The sequence below is a fragment of the Pelodiscus sinensis genome, chromosome 25, assembly GCF_052426305.1.
Source record: "Pelodiscus sinensis isolate ZL-2025 chromosome 25, ASM5242630v1, whole genome shotgun sequence".
NCBI classification, from domain to species: domain Eukaryota; kingdom Metazoa; phylum Chordata; order Testudines; family Trionychidae; genus Pelodiscus; species Pelodiscus sinensis.
This window is the reverse complement of record NC_143076.1, coordinates 10,136,916-10,151,953: the sequence shown is the minus strand read 5'-3', so window position 1 is coordinate 10,151,953 and position 15,038 is coordinate 10,136,916. Positions and strand designations below refer to the sequence as shown.

General features: G+C 44.5%; 1 protein-coding gene across 1 annotated transcript; it reads left to right on the top strand.

Annotated features, from left to right (window-relative positions):
• Positions 1-2,016: 2,016 nt before the first annotated feature.
• Positions 2,017-14,232, top strand: LOC149521700 (uncharacterized). The gene is made up of 2 exons (XM_089773280.1): positions 2,017-2,070; positions 13,531-14,232. Exons 1-2 carry the CDS (start codon positions 2,017-2,019, stop codon positions 14,215-14,217), a joined length of 741 nt encoding a protein of 246 aa, XP_089629406.1. The 3' UTR covers positions 14,218-14,232.
• Positions 14,233-15,038: the final 806 nt, after the last annotated feature.

Here is a 15,038-nt window from a genome sequence, read left to right as displayed (position 1 = left end):
ACTTCTCATCCACTTCATGCAAAAGCCCCCCTCTCCTTCAACACCTGCCCTACCACAGGCTCCTTCTCCTGGTACCAGCTTGCACTTGCTCCTCTCAGCCCCTTCACAGCACCTTCTCTCCTCAATGTTTGTGCATGCAGAGCGCTACCCTTTGTAATCAGTCTCAACTACATCTTCATTGGCTCTAGGTGTCCTGATTAGTCAGTCTCTCATAAGTTTAGAAGCCTCTTAATTGACTCCAGGTGTTTTAATTGTCCTGATTGCCTGATTGAGACTGGCATATTCCTGCTGGCTCTGGATTAGCCCTGAGAAAAGGGACCTATTTAATATATTTCCCTTTTGCTACTCTCCTGCAGTCCTCCAACCTGGCCCTGTCACAGTAGTTAAGAACTTAAAAAACAACGAATAGTCTAGCAGCACCTTAAAGACTAACAAAACATGTAGATGATATCATGAGCTTTCGTGGGTACAACCCACTTCTTCAGATGAATGGAGTATTGATCCTGCAAGAAGGTTTACAGGATCTGTCGAAAAAGGCTTTCTTTCGCGACAAATCCCCCTCTAGACTGCTGCTTTTTGCCGACAAAATGCTGAGTCAGCAAAACGCAGAGGCCATTTTTATGCAAATTAGGCACGAGATATTTAAATCCCTGCCTCATTTGTAATGTCAATCTGCCTAATCTGCATCCCTCTGCCAACAGAGAGATGCAGTCTAGACATACCCTTATAGTATAAAATGGGAACATAACTGGTTGTAAGACTGTAATCAAAGATCAGTTATTAATAGACTCACTGAAAGCAAGATAATGTATCCAATGACATCCCTTAGGAGTCAGTCCTGGGTCCAGTACTTTTCAATATTTTCATTAATGACAAGGAAGATGGAGTGGATGGTATGCTTATCAAATCTGCAGATGACATCAAGATGGGAGGGATTACAACACTTTGGCAGACATGATTAGAATTGAAATCAACCCCGACAATAAATAGAGTTAGTCTGAAATCAACAAGAAGAAATTCAGTAAGCAAGTGCAAAGTACTACACTCAGGAAAGAAAGATCAAATGCACAAATGCTTAATGGACTAGCTCATAGTACTACTGAAAAAGATACGGGTTTAGAGTGGATCACAAATTGAATATGAGTCAACAATATGATGAAGCTGGGAAAAACGGATAATATCATTCTGCAGTGTATTAATGTCATTCTACTCCTCACTGGCAAGGCCTCAGCAGGAGTACTGTGTCCAATTCTGGGCACCACACTTTAGGAAGGATGTGAATACACTGGAAAGTGTCCAGAGGAGAGCAACAAACATAGAAGTTATAGATATCTCCTCAGTTGGGCATGTGCAGTCTAGTTCACCAAAGAGGGCCATGTGACTGAACTCTAATAAAAGCTTGAGTCATACTGCTTCTCACAATAATTGCAAAATGTATATTGTGTATGCTTATTCCTCTCCAACTGATCACCTGAAGAAGTGGGTTTTGCCCATGAAAGCTCATGATACTATAAATATTTTTGTTAGTCTTTTAGGGTATGTCTACACTGCCACCCTAGTTCGAACTAGGGTGGCTAATGTAGTCATTTGAACTTGCAAATGAAGCCTGGGATTAAAATATCCCGGGCTTTATTCTCATGTTCCCGGGCACCGCCATTTTTAAATGCCCGGTAGTTCGAACTCCCTGTTTTTAAAGTTACAGACTAACACGGCTACCCCTCTGAGACTTTTGTACACAAGAGTTTGTGTATAAGTTATGAAAATATGTTTATAGTCTGACACCTACTGAAGAGGAAAACAGATTTTCTTCCAGACGGGAAGTAAGATGTGTACCCTTCTGACAAAATGTAAACTGAGCTTTGTAAGCGAACACAGGAAAGGAACACAGGGGAAAAACCAGCCATGGGGGTTAGCCAGGCTTATGCAAAGACAATGAACTTTGGTGGCATATATATATAGGAAGCAAAAGAGCCACTTCCATATCCCAGGAAGTAAACAGAAAGTATGTTTACGTTCATGAAAATGGGAGTGCAACAAGGCCTGATTGAAATCCTACAAAGGATATTTGGGGTAAGTTATTAGACACAGGTTAGCCTGTTAAGTGTCATCTCTAAAAATCATGTTATGATTTTTGTTTTATACATAACCCATTTGTTTCCATTACCCTTTCTGGCTATCTCTGGAATCTTATAACACTGTTAAAAACATAATGTTTGCATTATAAATATTACTCAGTACTGTGGTATTCTACAAGGAGCTGCTCCTGAGTTGAATCATTAGAGTTGGTGTTTAGACTGTTCCTTTGGGGATAGCAGGGCTGGTATTTCTGTGAGTGTTCAGTGGATAAGTGGCCAGATGCCACTGGGGGAACTGTTCAAAGGGACTGAGGCTTTTGTTCATCTTCAAGGCAAAAGAAGGGCTGGCATAGTCCAAAGGAGATAGTTTGGGTGGCTAATAGGCTGATGGTGGCAGGAAGCTAATACATAGATCAACACCAGCAAGTCTCTCTGTCACTGGAGGGAGGGAAAGACGCTTCAGGCCTTGTGTACACTTACTGGGAGATCGGCACTGTGGAGATCAATCTCCCAGGTGTTGATTTAGGAGGTCTAGTAAAGACATGCTAAATCGACAGCAGATTGTGCTTCTGTAGACTCTGGTACTCTACCAGCTTGAGAAGAGTAAGGAGAGTCAACCCCTCACAGTGGGGATGCTGGTATAATTCAAAGTAAGGTATGTTGACTCCAGCTATGCTATTCACGTTGCTGGAGTTGCATACCTTAGTTTGACATTGCTCCCTAGTGTAGACCTGGCCTCACAGACCTGAGCCCCTCAAGAACTGTGAAAACAGGCTTGACCCCAAGGCCCATGAAGCCATTGGGAGTATCTCAATGGGCAGTGATTTAGACACTAAGGCTATGTTTACACTATAGCCTTTTTGTGGAAAAACATATGCAAATGAGGCTAAGTGTGGAATATCGCCACACCTCATTTGCATAATTAATGAGCACCCTTTTTTGTGCAAGAGGCTTTTATGCAAGAGCCATTCTTCGGCATTTTTTTCCTGGAAGAACAGCTCTTGCACAAGAGGGAGTTTTTACGTGTAGACGGCTCCTTTTTGCGCAAAAGCCTCTTGTGCAAAAATGGGCGCTCATTAATTATGCAAATGAGGTGCGGCAATATTCCACGCTTAGCCTCATTTGAATATGTTTTTCTGCAAAAAGGCTATAGTGTAGACATAGCCTAATAGTTGGATGCGTGAAAGCGTATAAGCACTTCCAGTGGGAGGTAGGAGCCAAATCCCACTATGAAACTCTATAGTGACTCTGCTGCACTTCCATGAGATTTATGCTTAGACTTTCAGAGGATGTAAATCAGCAAAGCTCATTTGTTTTTTGTGGGGCTACAGTGATTCACAGCCCTTACTACAGTGTAACTGAGATCAAAACCTAGCCCTGTGGACGAGGCTCTAACTCGAATCCACACCTTTACAGAGACTTATTTGTTTTTCCAACTGCCCCTCTGTATTTTTTGCACTTTTTTTGTTGTATTTTAATTGACCTTTGCACAAGGAACACTATCAAATCTGGAGCTCGGATTACCAGGGTTGTTATCCCACTGAGCCCTGAGTGATGTGTATTTTTTTTCTTTTTTGCAGAGGCAGCAGTTCAATAAATAATTAATGTTTCTTAATCCTTCGGCTATTTCTCCTGTTGTAAAAAATTAATTGGCTTTTCCATCATCCATTTCACTGTAACCTGAAGGTATTTGGCCCAACATTCTTGCCCCTGCTTAAACATGCTCTTTTCTAATCGTTCTCATGCCCACGGTGCAAAACCTGGGGTATGAACAAATCCGAGACATTGCAGGCACCTCCAGGAAGATTTAGTAATAATAACACTTTGTTCTGATCTAGCACACATCCGTCTAGGTATAATTAAGCCTCCCCACTCCCTGGTGAGGTAAATATTATCATCGTCAGTTTGCAGACTGGTAAACAGTCACCGAAAGGTTAAATGACTTGGCCATAAGGCCACACAGCAAGTCAGTAGCAGAGCTGGAAAAGGCTGGCTACCGATCAGCTAGGCCATACTTCCTCTCATCTTGCCCTTGAATAGCAGCCAGACATTCAAGTGACAAACAGGAAGGGTTGGTATGCTGAACTCCACCCTCAGGGAGGTACCTCATGCTTAATTAACAGTGTTTTATCTATTGTCCCCATACTATTCTTGGAAGTGCCACACTGAGCCTCTCAGTTATTGAAACATTCATCTCTAGAATGTCAAGTCTTATGTAACACCAAGCATGACTGCAGATTTAACCAAAGAAGAAAGGATCTGAAAGAATCTAAAGTCATTCATGCAATCCCAGATGGGCCTCTCAGGTTGGAGCTCTCTTTTGGTTCACTGGCAGGGATATGTTTCAAGCAAAACTCTTCCAGAATTACCGGCCTCTTCTCACTCCTGTTCCTGCACTGACTCTGTTGCAGGAACTCTTCAGACCAGGTAGCAATGACAAAGACCATTCTGTGTGAGTCCAACTGCTCTTTGAAATGGGACTAAGACAACCCCCCTGCTAACCCCCGAGTGCACTGCAGTAGTGTTTGTGAATTGACATGTAGTACATGGGAGAGGCACACCCTGCTTGGGTGCACTCTAATGTTCCCGGTAGACAAGCCCCGATTCAGAATCAGCACCTGCGACAGGAGCTACATTTGCAATCTTTGCTATTCTTTCCCCTCCCCTTTTGCGTGTTTGTCTGGTTTTGTTGTCAGGGAGAAAAGTTTGGACTTGAACAACAATAGATCTTGCCCCTCTCAGCTCTCTTTTTCCTCTTTCTCCTCATAAAAAGGACAGCTGGTATCTTTCATACCATCTAAATGGTGTCACATTGAGGATTTTGCTTATAAACACTCCCTAAAGGGAAAGGAAATAAGGGCTTTTAAATCAAGATTGGATCTTCTGCAGGCTCTGTTCCAGTTCAAAAGGGATTGTTCTGTGGCCTAGGTAATACAGGGAGTCAGATTAAGATGGACCACAGTGGCCCTCTATCAGTTACATTAGGGCTACGTCTACACTGGCATGAATTTCCGGAACTGCTTAAAACGGAATGGTATTCCGTTTTAAGTTTTTCCAGAAAAGGAGCATCTACATTGGCAGGTTGCTTTTCCGGAAAAACCCTTTTCCGGAAAAGCGTCCGTGGCCAATGTAGACGCACTTTTCCGGAAAAAAGCCCCGAGTGTCATTTTCGCGATCTGAGCTTTTTTCCGGAAAAGACTACTGGGCTGTCTACACTGGCCCTTTTCCGGAACAGTGTTCCGGAATAAGGACTTATGCCCGAGCGGGAGCAGAGTAGTTTTTCCGGAATAGCGGCTGATTTTGTACAGTAGAGCATCGTTGCTTTTCCGGAAATTCAAGGGCCAGTGAAGACAGCTCGCAGCTTATTCCGGAAAAGCGGCTGATTTTCCGGAATACATGGCCCAGTGTAGACACAGCCTAGCTGTTTCTTCCTTTCCTCACACGGTCTTTCATAAAAGAATAAAATGATTTTAATGACTTGTTTGCCCTGTCTTTATACTCAAAACTCTGAACCATGTGGAACTTGTTTAGTGTTATACAGTGACAGAGTCATTGCAAAAGAATTGACTCACCATCAGAGGTGCACCCCCTTGTGGCTGGATGTGGCATAGTAGCACTGTTATCTCCAGAGCCACTTCCAGACCTTTGCTCTGGTCCCAGGATGGTCTGGATCTTCTCACAACTTGGCCTTTCAGACAGATTACGCATTAGTCCCACCCAGTCTGGGGAAATGGCAAGTCCAACAAATAACAATCCGGTGTCCTCACAAAAGGTCTCTGGCCTCATCTGCAGGCCTTGTGGGCCTCACTTCTTTCACTCTGGGCATACTTGACCTCATTTCTGGAGCCTCAGCCCTTAGACTTCTTGCTACTGTCAGCAGCCCTCTTCCACGGCCTCTCAAAACTCGCCCATTCTGAGGGCTAGGGTTCTCTGCCCTGGAATCTCTCAAATTCCAGACAAAAAGGTTAATTTTAACCCAGCGTCTGCCCTTCCTGCTGCTAGAAGCTCAGATCCTGCCTTTTCATTAGGACTCCTTTCCACCAGCGCTTACTCCACACCCGGGCTGCTCCATATCTCTCCTGGCCTGCTTCCAGACTTCTCTGTTGAGAGGATGATCCCAGGGCCAACACCCCTTCCCCCTTCTTCCATCTTTCTGGTTCTTTTTCAACCCTGCCCACCTCTCCTCTTCCTTATACCCACAGAGTAACTGCAGAGTTTTTTACTCTTTTTCCTGGATAGTCACCACCCACCTCCTTCCCAGCAGGGCTTCATTTTTAATTAAACCTGGTCCATCCTCTTGGTGCAGCCAGGTAGCAGAATTAGCCTATCAGACACACTCCATCACTGTCATGTTAACATCTTTTATACCATTAAACACAGCAGTACCATGAGCACAATCCTTGTTTCTTCTTGGTTTCCATCTCTTTGTAGTCAGCAAAAGGACCAAAAGTTGATCCTATTAAAAGATGCTTCCTTCTTGCATTCCAGCATCTCTTCATTCCATCTCCAGGCTCCTCTCTGTGGGAGTATGTCCCAGCGGTCAAGCTTCACTCCTCCGTCTAGCTCACCCATGTCCAACACATTAATGTTAGAACAACTATATCTGAGGAATCCTGGCCCTTTTGACATCAATGGCAAAACTGCCATTGACTCTTCTAGAGCCCTTTTTTAATATTGGCGTCGCATTAGCTAGCCTCCAGTCATTAGGTACAGAAGCTGATTTAAAAGATAGGTTACAAACCACAGTAAAATAGTGATAGAAATGTAGCCGTGTTAGTCTGGTGTAGCTGAAACAAAAGTTCAACACTTTCACATTTGAGTTCCTTCAGGACTTCCGGGTGAATGCCACCTGGTCCTGGGGATTTGTTACTGTTTAGTTGATCAGTGTGTTCCAGTTTGGTTCAGGGCTGATCTTAGGCATACACCGAATATGCAGGTGTGTAGGGCACCACTGTGCCCCAAATTAATTAGTGACCTATACTGAGTATGCCTAGTGCCAGCTGGACAAGCACAGCCTCACCCTTCAGCCCATGCTCCACCTCTTGGTCCCGGCAACCCAATCCCTTGGTCCCCACTATCTCTCCCAGTCCCAGAAGCCCAATTCCCCATCCCCTCTAGCCCCTGTTCTGCCTCCTAGCCCTGTTGACCAAATCCCGCCAGCCCCTTCAACCCTCATTCTGCCTCCCAGCCCCGCCGGGTGAATCCCACACTCCCCTGCTCTGCCTCCCAACCCAGTGGCCAAATCCACAGCTCCTCACCCCCTGCTCTGACCACCTCCATTTCTGATGGTCCCAATCCTGAACCTGCTGTTTGACCTCCCAGCTCACAGTTCTGGCGGGCTGCACTGCTTCCCCTTCTGCTGTTCTCCCACCAGCCTCCCTGCCCTATTCCTGCCCTCACAGCCCTGAGCTTAGCCCCCTTCTGCAGAGTTGCTGCCCCACTCCTCTGCAGGGGGTGGGGGGTGCAGGTGCTCGGGCTGCCTCGGGCACCAGAAATCCTGAGGCTGGCCCTGCTGTGGTTGATCCTAAAAAGACATGTGGCCAGGCCACTGAAACCCATTTTGCATTCTGTGAGAAAAGTTTGAACTGAGCAAATTCCTGCCTCAGCCAAAAGGGATAGAAGAGGGAGGAAAACAACCAACAGAGGCAGTTGCCAGATGCCACGAGAACCTCCCACCACTCTCACCACCTAAGATGCCTGCTGGAAACATCTAAGACTGAACAGTGGGAAGTATGGGGCCCAAGCTAGGATGCTGCTAATCTTTTGAAAGAGATTTTTAAAACAACTGCTTAGGGTAAGAATTTGCATGAAACAAGTTTCTTAGTGGGTTAGGATTAACTGGTAGGTTTTGTTTATTTAAATTTAGTAATTTACTTTGATCTGACTGTTCACTTGCAACCATTCAAATCCCACCTTTTGCATTTAATAAAAAACAATTTATTATCAAGCCCAATGTAAATCATTATTATTGAGGGGAGGAGGGCAAACATGAGGTTTCTTTGTGTAAAACATTTACACAGAGCAAGATGGATTCATTTGGGAGTTCGGTCCCTTTTGTGGGTTGATTTCCCACTGATCACTTTCCCTTTTGATCACTTATAACTGAGCTGTCCTGCAGCTGAATTGGTTTAGTATCTGTGTTGCTCTGGAGGTGGGTAGTAACCCCAACTCCGTGCCTTCATTGGGGGAGACCAGAGGATCTGGCCCAGCAGGACAGGGTGGAGGCAAGCCTCGAGAGCAGGAAGACAGGTGTCAATGGCATGATAAACACACTGGGGGACAACACAAGGAGGATCTAACGCGTCACAGGAAACTTGGAGGGAGAGCTTGCTCCCAATGAAACATGCTGGGCATGTTGTTGACAGCAGCTTGCATTACTGCCTGCAGTTGAGTCACATATTAACCAAGGGAGAGTTGTGAACCAGATGAGATCAGCCTATGGTAGGCAGCAAGTACAAGTATTTGTTTGTTTAATTACTGCCAATGAAGGCTTCAGCATGAGCCATCCTTGCAGATCAAACTTCTGGAGCAAATTCCTTTCCTTTGATTTGTAATCTGCTACCATCCCTCTACCAGGCATTCTTGTACAAATAGCCCTACAAGCTATAAATTCAGATAGAAAATGGGGGCTCACATGGCCCCACTAACAGCTGAGCCAAAGGACTATGATGGAAGAGGCTGGAAAGTTTGGGTGAAAAGTATCATATTCTAAATCATCCTATGCACATGTCAGGGATAAACTCACATTGACACTGATGGAAACAGGGTCACCTATCTAAAAAGTAACATTTTCTCCTAACTGACAATCTCTCCTCCCTTAGGTAATCACATATTCAGCTGCATTCTCCCATCGTTCCCCTGCCAGGGAGCATCTTCTAGGTGTTCACACTGTGGTATCTGAACATGAGCATACTCAGTGCATCCCTATGGCCGTGGCTATACTTATGTGGAGATCAACACTCTGGTGATTGATCTTCCGGGATTTGGTTTAGTAGGTCTAGTAAGGACCTGCTAAATCAAGCGCTGATGGCTCCCACGTCAACCCCAGTACATCTCTTGTTGTGAGCAGTAAGGGAAGTTGATGGAAGAGTTTCTCCCATTGACCTCCTGCAGTGGGGCCACCCCATAAATTTGATTTAAGGTATGTTGACTCCAGCTAAGTAATTCTCTTAGCTAGAGTTGCTTATCTTAAGTTGAATTTTTGGCATATAGTGTAGACCTGGACTCAGGCAAAAGTTCTTCCTCAGGATACAGCACTAATCTGCTCTAATGGATGTTTAAGATGTCTCTGCCTCTGACATGACTGCAATGGTCCTGCCTCAGGAACCTAACGCATCCCTGGATTTTCCAGATCTCTATCTCACTTGGCATGCATGCCAGGACCAATCCAGCTTCCTCCAGCTATCACCTGGCTCCCTGTCACCCTTCATACATATTGAATCCTCAATGGATGATTATCGATACCCTCTCCCAGGCTGTGCCATCTCCTTTTCTGCTCACTCTGCTTTTGTCTGTGAATGTCTCAGGTACTGCCTGCTGGGTAACAACATGGTCTGGGTTTAATTCAGCCCGCCACAGTGTAGGAGGCTGGATTTGATGACCTCTTGAGGTCCCTACTAAATTTCTATGGTTGCATGCAAAGACTCTGACTGTAAATCTAAACAGGCTCTTTGTTAAAAAAATTATTTACAAGATGCTGCCCCTGCAGTCAGCATTCTAGCCATGTGCACACAGACTGACTTCTTGGTACCACCTCCAAATGCCTCCCTTCTGCAACTTGTGCTCCTCCCTCTATGTTCCATGCAGGTTGTTACAGTGAAACCTCCACATTATTAGTAGTCATTTTATGTATATCATCACAGAGATGTGCCTGACACTGCAAAGAGCGACCAGACATGGTCCCTGTCCTACATCATGAATCTGTTAGTGAGACCTAGAGTTTCACCTGCACAGTCAAAAAAGCAGGTTGAACCAGACAGCATCTGACATTGCTAATCAGACCAAACTCAGACAAGAACCATGTGATATGAAGAGAGGATTGGAGAGTTGAAAGTGATGTAAGAGTTCTGGTAGGGCCTTATTGGGTAGCAAAGATCATTTATGTTTACAGATTTGAAAACTATCAAACATAGACCTAAAAGAGGACAACAAAACCCATGAATGTTAATGTAAACCAAATTCGGGGTTTAATAATAGACTAATATACTGATTCATATGTTCACAGAGTTTAAGGCCAGAAGAGAGTGTTTCAATTATCTAGTCTGACCTCCAGAACACTGGCCAGAAAATTTTACTCTGTGATTTCTGCATTATGCTTTGCTTGAATAAGAGCATCCCTTATAGAAAAAGATGCCCAATTTGGCTTCAAGTGAAGGAATATGCACCACATCCCTCCGTAAGGTGTTGCAATGGTTAATCACCTTCTCTACTGAAAATGTGCACCTGATTTCTAGACTAAATATGTCTAGCTTCATCTTACAACCTTTGGATATTAAGGTGCTAAAAGCTCAATCCTGTATTGTTATTGACTCTACATGGGTGCAACCAATGCTAATATTACCCAGAATAGGACCCCATAACATTATGCCGCTGGCTATCAAAACCTCATTTCAATGCAAACGTCACAGTGGCATAGTGGTAGTTGTTTAATGCAAATTAATATGCAGTGGGAATGTCAGAGGGCAATTGTAAACATTGTATTACTCATTAGACTTTGCTTTGGACTTCGTGGTTTGTTCTTCAGTTATTCTTATTGAAGAGCATCCATTTAATTAAAATTCCACTCATGGACCTCCCACTCCTTTTCCATTGCTCTGTGCTAATGAGGACTCTGGACTCTATGCAATCATTGAATATAATGAACAGATTTGAGAGCTGCCGTGTGTTTTTCCCACAAACAGAGGCATCCATGGAAAGAAACCCCAGCACACCAGCAAAATCTGCCTTTTATTCAAAACCAAATGGATTGTGAAACACCCTTTGGAATAGCACACACAAAATGATACAGCCACAGGGCAGCCAGGATGGTGGATGAGTGCCAAACGACATTATGTCATGGATTTTTTTCCCTCTCTCTCAAATTCGCCCCGGCTCTTTTCTAGCAATTATCAGAAGTCACTTTTATGGAGAGAATGTCTGCAGAGAAGGCAAACAGCACAATTCCCAGATTCACATCAGTTGGCTCAGCTCCTCTTTGGATAGTGGTGCTTTCTTTTTATTTATTTATTTTCCATTAAGGTGGATCAGTTCTAAACATGGAGGCCCAGAGACACATTTTTTACTCACTTCAGGACAAAACAGGAGTAACGCCATTGAAATCAGTGAGGTTCCCAGGAGCGGTTCTTGCCCTTTGCTGACTGGGGCAGAAAACATTTTTGTCCTTCCCCATCCCTAATAGAGCAACCCCACCCCCACAAAAAACCCCAGCCCTCGAATAGATGATGCTAAAAGCAACCACCCTGCTTGCCTCCCCCTAGAAGTGCTCCTAGACTCTGCGCCACAGTGCAAACAGCTCTAAAGGAGAGGAGAACTGAGCCTTGTGTTTGTTTGATTTGTATTGGATTTGGCCTCAGTGTCGTCTCTGTCACTTCTGACTTGTTTTTTGTTGACACTATTCAAGCTAAACAGAAAGTGGGATGAACTCTTTTACCCTTATTTAAATGTGAGAAGGATCTGAAGGAATGTGCCCTTTACAGATAGCTGGAAGTGGGGAGAGACCCTGGGGTGTGTCTGCGTAAATACAAATAAGTCTTTCCAGTTTAAGCTTTTTCAGTTGGTTAGATCTAGACTGCAAACTTCTTTCAGAAGAAGCTTTTCTGGAAGAGATCTTCCAAAAAAACTTCCTCCAAAAGAGAGCATCCACACTGCCAAAGAGCATTAAAAAAGCCATCTGCTTTTTTGAAGATCATGTCCATACTGAATGGATGCTCTCTCACATTTAAACTGTTATTACTATGTACAGAGTGGCCACCAGGGCACCTGTGCTTTTTCCTCTTTCCACTTCTTCCGAAAGAACTCCCTCTTCCCCATCCACACACCCTTTTTCTGAAAGAGCTTGTTTGGGAAAAGGCTTCTTCCTTGTAGAAAGAGGTTTACCAAGGTTGGAAACACCCCTCTGTTCTTTTGATTTTCTTTCAAAAGCATGCGATTGCAGTGTGGATGTATTTTAAGGTTTTTTTTGGAAAAACAGCCATTTTTCTGACAAAACTCTATAGTGTAGACATACCATTCCAGACTAACTTGACTATACCTTTGAAGTATGTAAATACAGTTAGCTTCCACTTTGCTTAGGATGGTTAAATATTCAGCTGATGGAGTGGCATTTTGCTCATTGTAATCAACTTGAGTGGTGCTGGGTCACAAATTGTGTTAATACTAATTACACTGTCCGTAATAGTAGTACAAGGCCCCTACCATCAATCAAATGTTAGTCCCACCCCTGTCCCCGGAAGTCCCGTCTCCCCTGTCACCAGAAGTCCCGCCACTGGAGGGTAGTACATCCGGGTCAAGAGGGACAGGTGACCGGAAGTAAAGGATGTCATGTGACCGCCCCCCCCCCCCCCCGCTAGGCCCGTCCCCTGTCACCGGAAGTCCCGCCCTTGGGGGTAATACATCCGAGGTCAATAGGGGCAGGTGACCGGAAGTAAGGGGTGTCATGTGACCACTCTAAGGACTCGCCCCACCTCCCTCTACCAATCAGGAAGGGTTTTTCCCCTGTAGGACCTTCCCGCAAACCGCTTTGACCAATCGGGGAGCAGTTGACCCGCCCAGAAGTGGGTCGCCCAGAAGTGGGTCATGTGACCCCTCTAAGAACTTGCCCCTCCTCCCTCTACCAATAAGGAAGGATATTTCCCCTGTAGGACCGCCCCGTGAATCGCTTTGACCAATTGGGGGTGCAGTTCGGGGCCCGTTGACCAGACCGGAAGCGGGTCGTGTGACCCCTCTAAGAGCTTCCCGTGACACCCTCTGACACTCAGAGCATTTTGTGTGTGCTATTCCAAAGGGTGTTTCACCATAAGTTCTAGCGCCACACAAAAGAGGCCATCTTGTTCCAAGAGCGCGTGTTTCAGAGAGCGTGCAAACGCTGAGTGGAAACATGGCTTCTTTCACCAACTTTGTTTTGGTGCTGAGAAGAAAGCGCTACATCAGCGACAGTTCTGAGGAGGAAGGAGAAGTTGAAGGGAGCTCTTTGGCCCAGCCGCTGATGGATACACCAGTATCTGATGCCGAAACCCAACCGCTCCCGATGCAGCCCGACAAGCTAGATGGCCTGGAGGAGGAAGGTGCCCACGGCTCCCAGGAGTCAGACAAGACGCATGGAAAAGAAGCCAAACAGGTAAATGAAAGATCGAAGTTGGGGCATCATGGGGTTAGGAAACTGGGATTTTGTTAAAAAAAAAAAAAAAAAAGTGACCAGAGCGTCTTACATTATTTCTTTCTGGCAATCTTTTGACAGCTTGACGATGCCTTTCTAGCTGACCCTCAGACCCAGGACAGCATTGCATCAGACAAGGAAGACGAACCGGGCCCACCTTGTTTTTGCTCAACACCGATACAAAGCATTGAAGAGAATGCCAAGGATGACGGCCATGAAGAATTCAGGGGGTGGCTTGGCATTGACCTAGTTGAGCCAGTGCCACATCATAAGCGTAAAAAAGTTATGCGCTCTATTGTACGCGTTGGTGTTTATACCGTCCTTAGTCACTGTCCTAGGGAAAAGCTTTTTGAGGACTGCGAGGGCTGTGTCATAGATGCGCCAGCCCAGCGGCACCATGACTGTGTGACTTGGACTCCAGAGGATATAAACCGCAAGCTCCGGGGCCTATGTGCTCAACTGTGTTTGGAAAGCTTATTAAATACTGTTATTGCCGTAGGTGATGCTATGCAATGTCGGTGCTTAACTCAAGAACACTTAGCACAAGGGGTGACTTTGGTAAATGCAGTGCAATTCAGTCAAGATCCTCACAGTGTTTTAAAGACCATGACCAAGCCAAAAGACGCCTGCTTAGAGCGTTATATTGAACGTCTGGTGCGTACAAAAAGTTACAGAACCCTGCTTAAGAAAAAGACTATTTGTAAGCTGTCTAAAAGGATGAAGTTAGAGAATGGCGAGGGGGCACACATGAGATATAAAACTTGGTAGCTGTAAATATCTTTTGAAAAGGAGCTTTTGTGACTATCTTCTGTCAGAAGGTTTGTGTGATCCTTACATGAGTAAAAGTGTTGGTGGAACACATGGTCTGTATGTCTTTTAAATAAAATCATTTAAAAAAATAAAGTTTGTGAGAATCCATTTTGTATAAAGGGGCCCATTTACTGAAACCCCCCTGAAAGATGTAGGATAGAAACTCGGGGGAAGGAAAACCCCTCAAAATGTTTTGTTTTTTAAATAAAAGGAAAAAATTACCCCCCTCCCCCAGTTACGATTTATTAGACATGAACTCAATGGTTTAACTGCACCTCACTGAATAGCCAGGGGCTCTAGTCAATGGTTAGGTTTAGGTGTGGCCACTTACCCTTGTCGAGGTTAATGTTCAGTAATTAAATTTGATGGGTTGGATGGGTGGGCTCTGATGAATATCTAATTAAACAATACCTCAGGAGTTTGCAGATGCTATTGGACAGTTTAAATGTAACCCCTGGGGTTGGTAGAGCGCTATTGGACAGTTTAAATATGACCCAGGAGATGGTTAAATGCTATGGGCTACTTTTTCTAGCCATTAAAAGTTTAAAAAAAAAATTAAGGGTCTAACCCAAAACTGAAATGTTTCAAACTTTTACCCATACTTTAGAATAAGCATTTGCTCTAAAGACAATCAAACATTTAAAAGCATTTTATTTAAATCCCAAGCCTTAAGCATGAAAGAAGCATGTTTAAAAAAAACAAACCCCAAGACATTTATTGATATCTGCAAAGGGTCTCCACATGGAAATGGGTACAGCTACATTAAGGATTGGTGCTTT

Bases quoted from the DNA above. Each gene is read 5' to 3' on its own strand.
- LOC149521700 (XM_089773280.1), top strand. From the start codon at position 2,017: ATGAAAATGGGAGTGCAACAAGGCCTGATTGAAATCCTACAAAGGATA. The intron at 2,071-13,530 runs GTAAGTTATTAG...ATCTTTTGACAG, and splicing joins TCCTACAAAGGATATTTGGG to CTTGACGATGCCTTTCTAGC.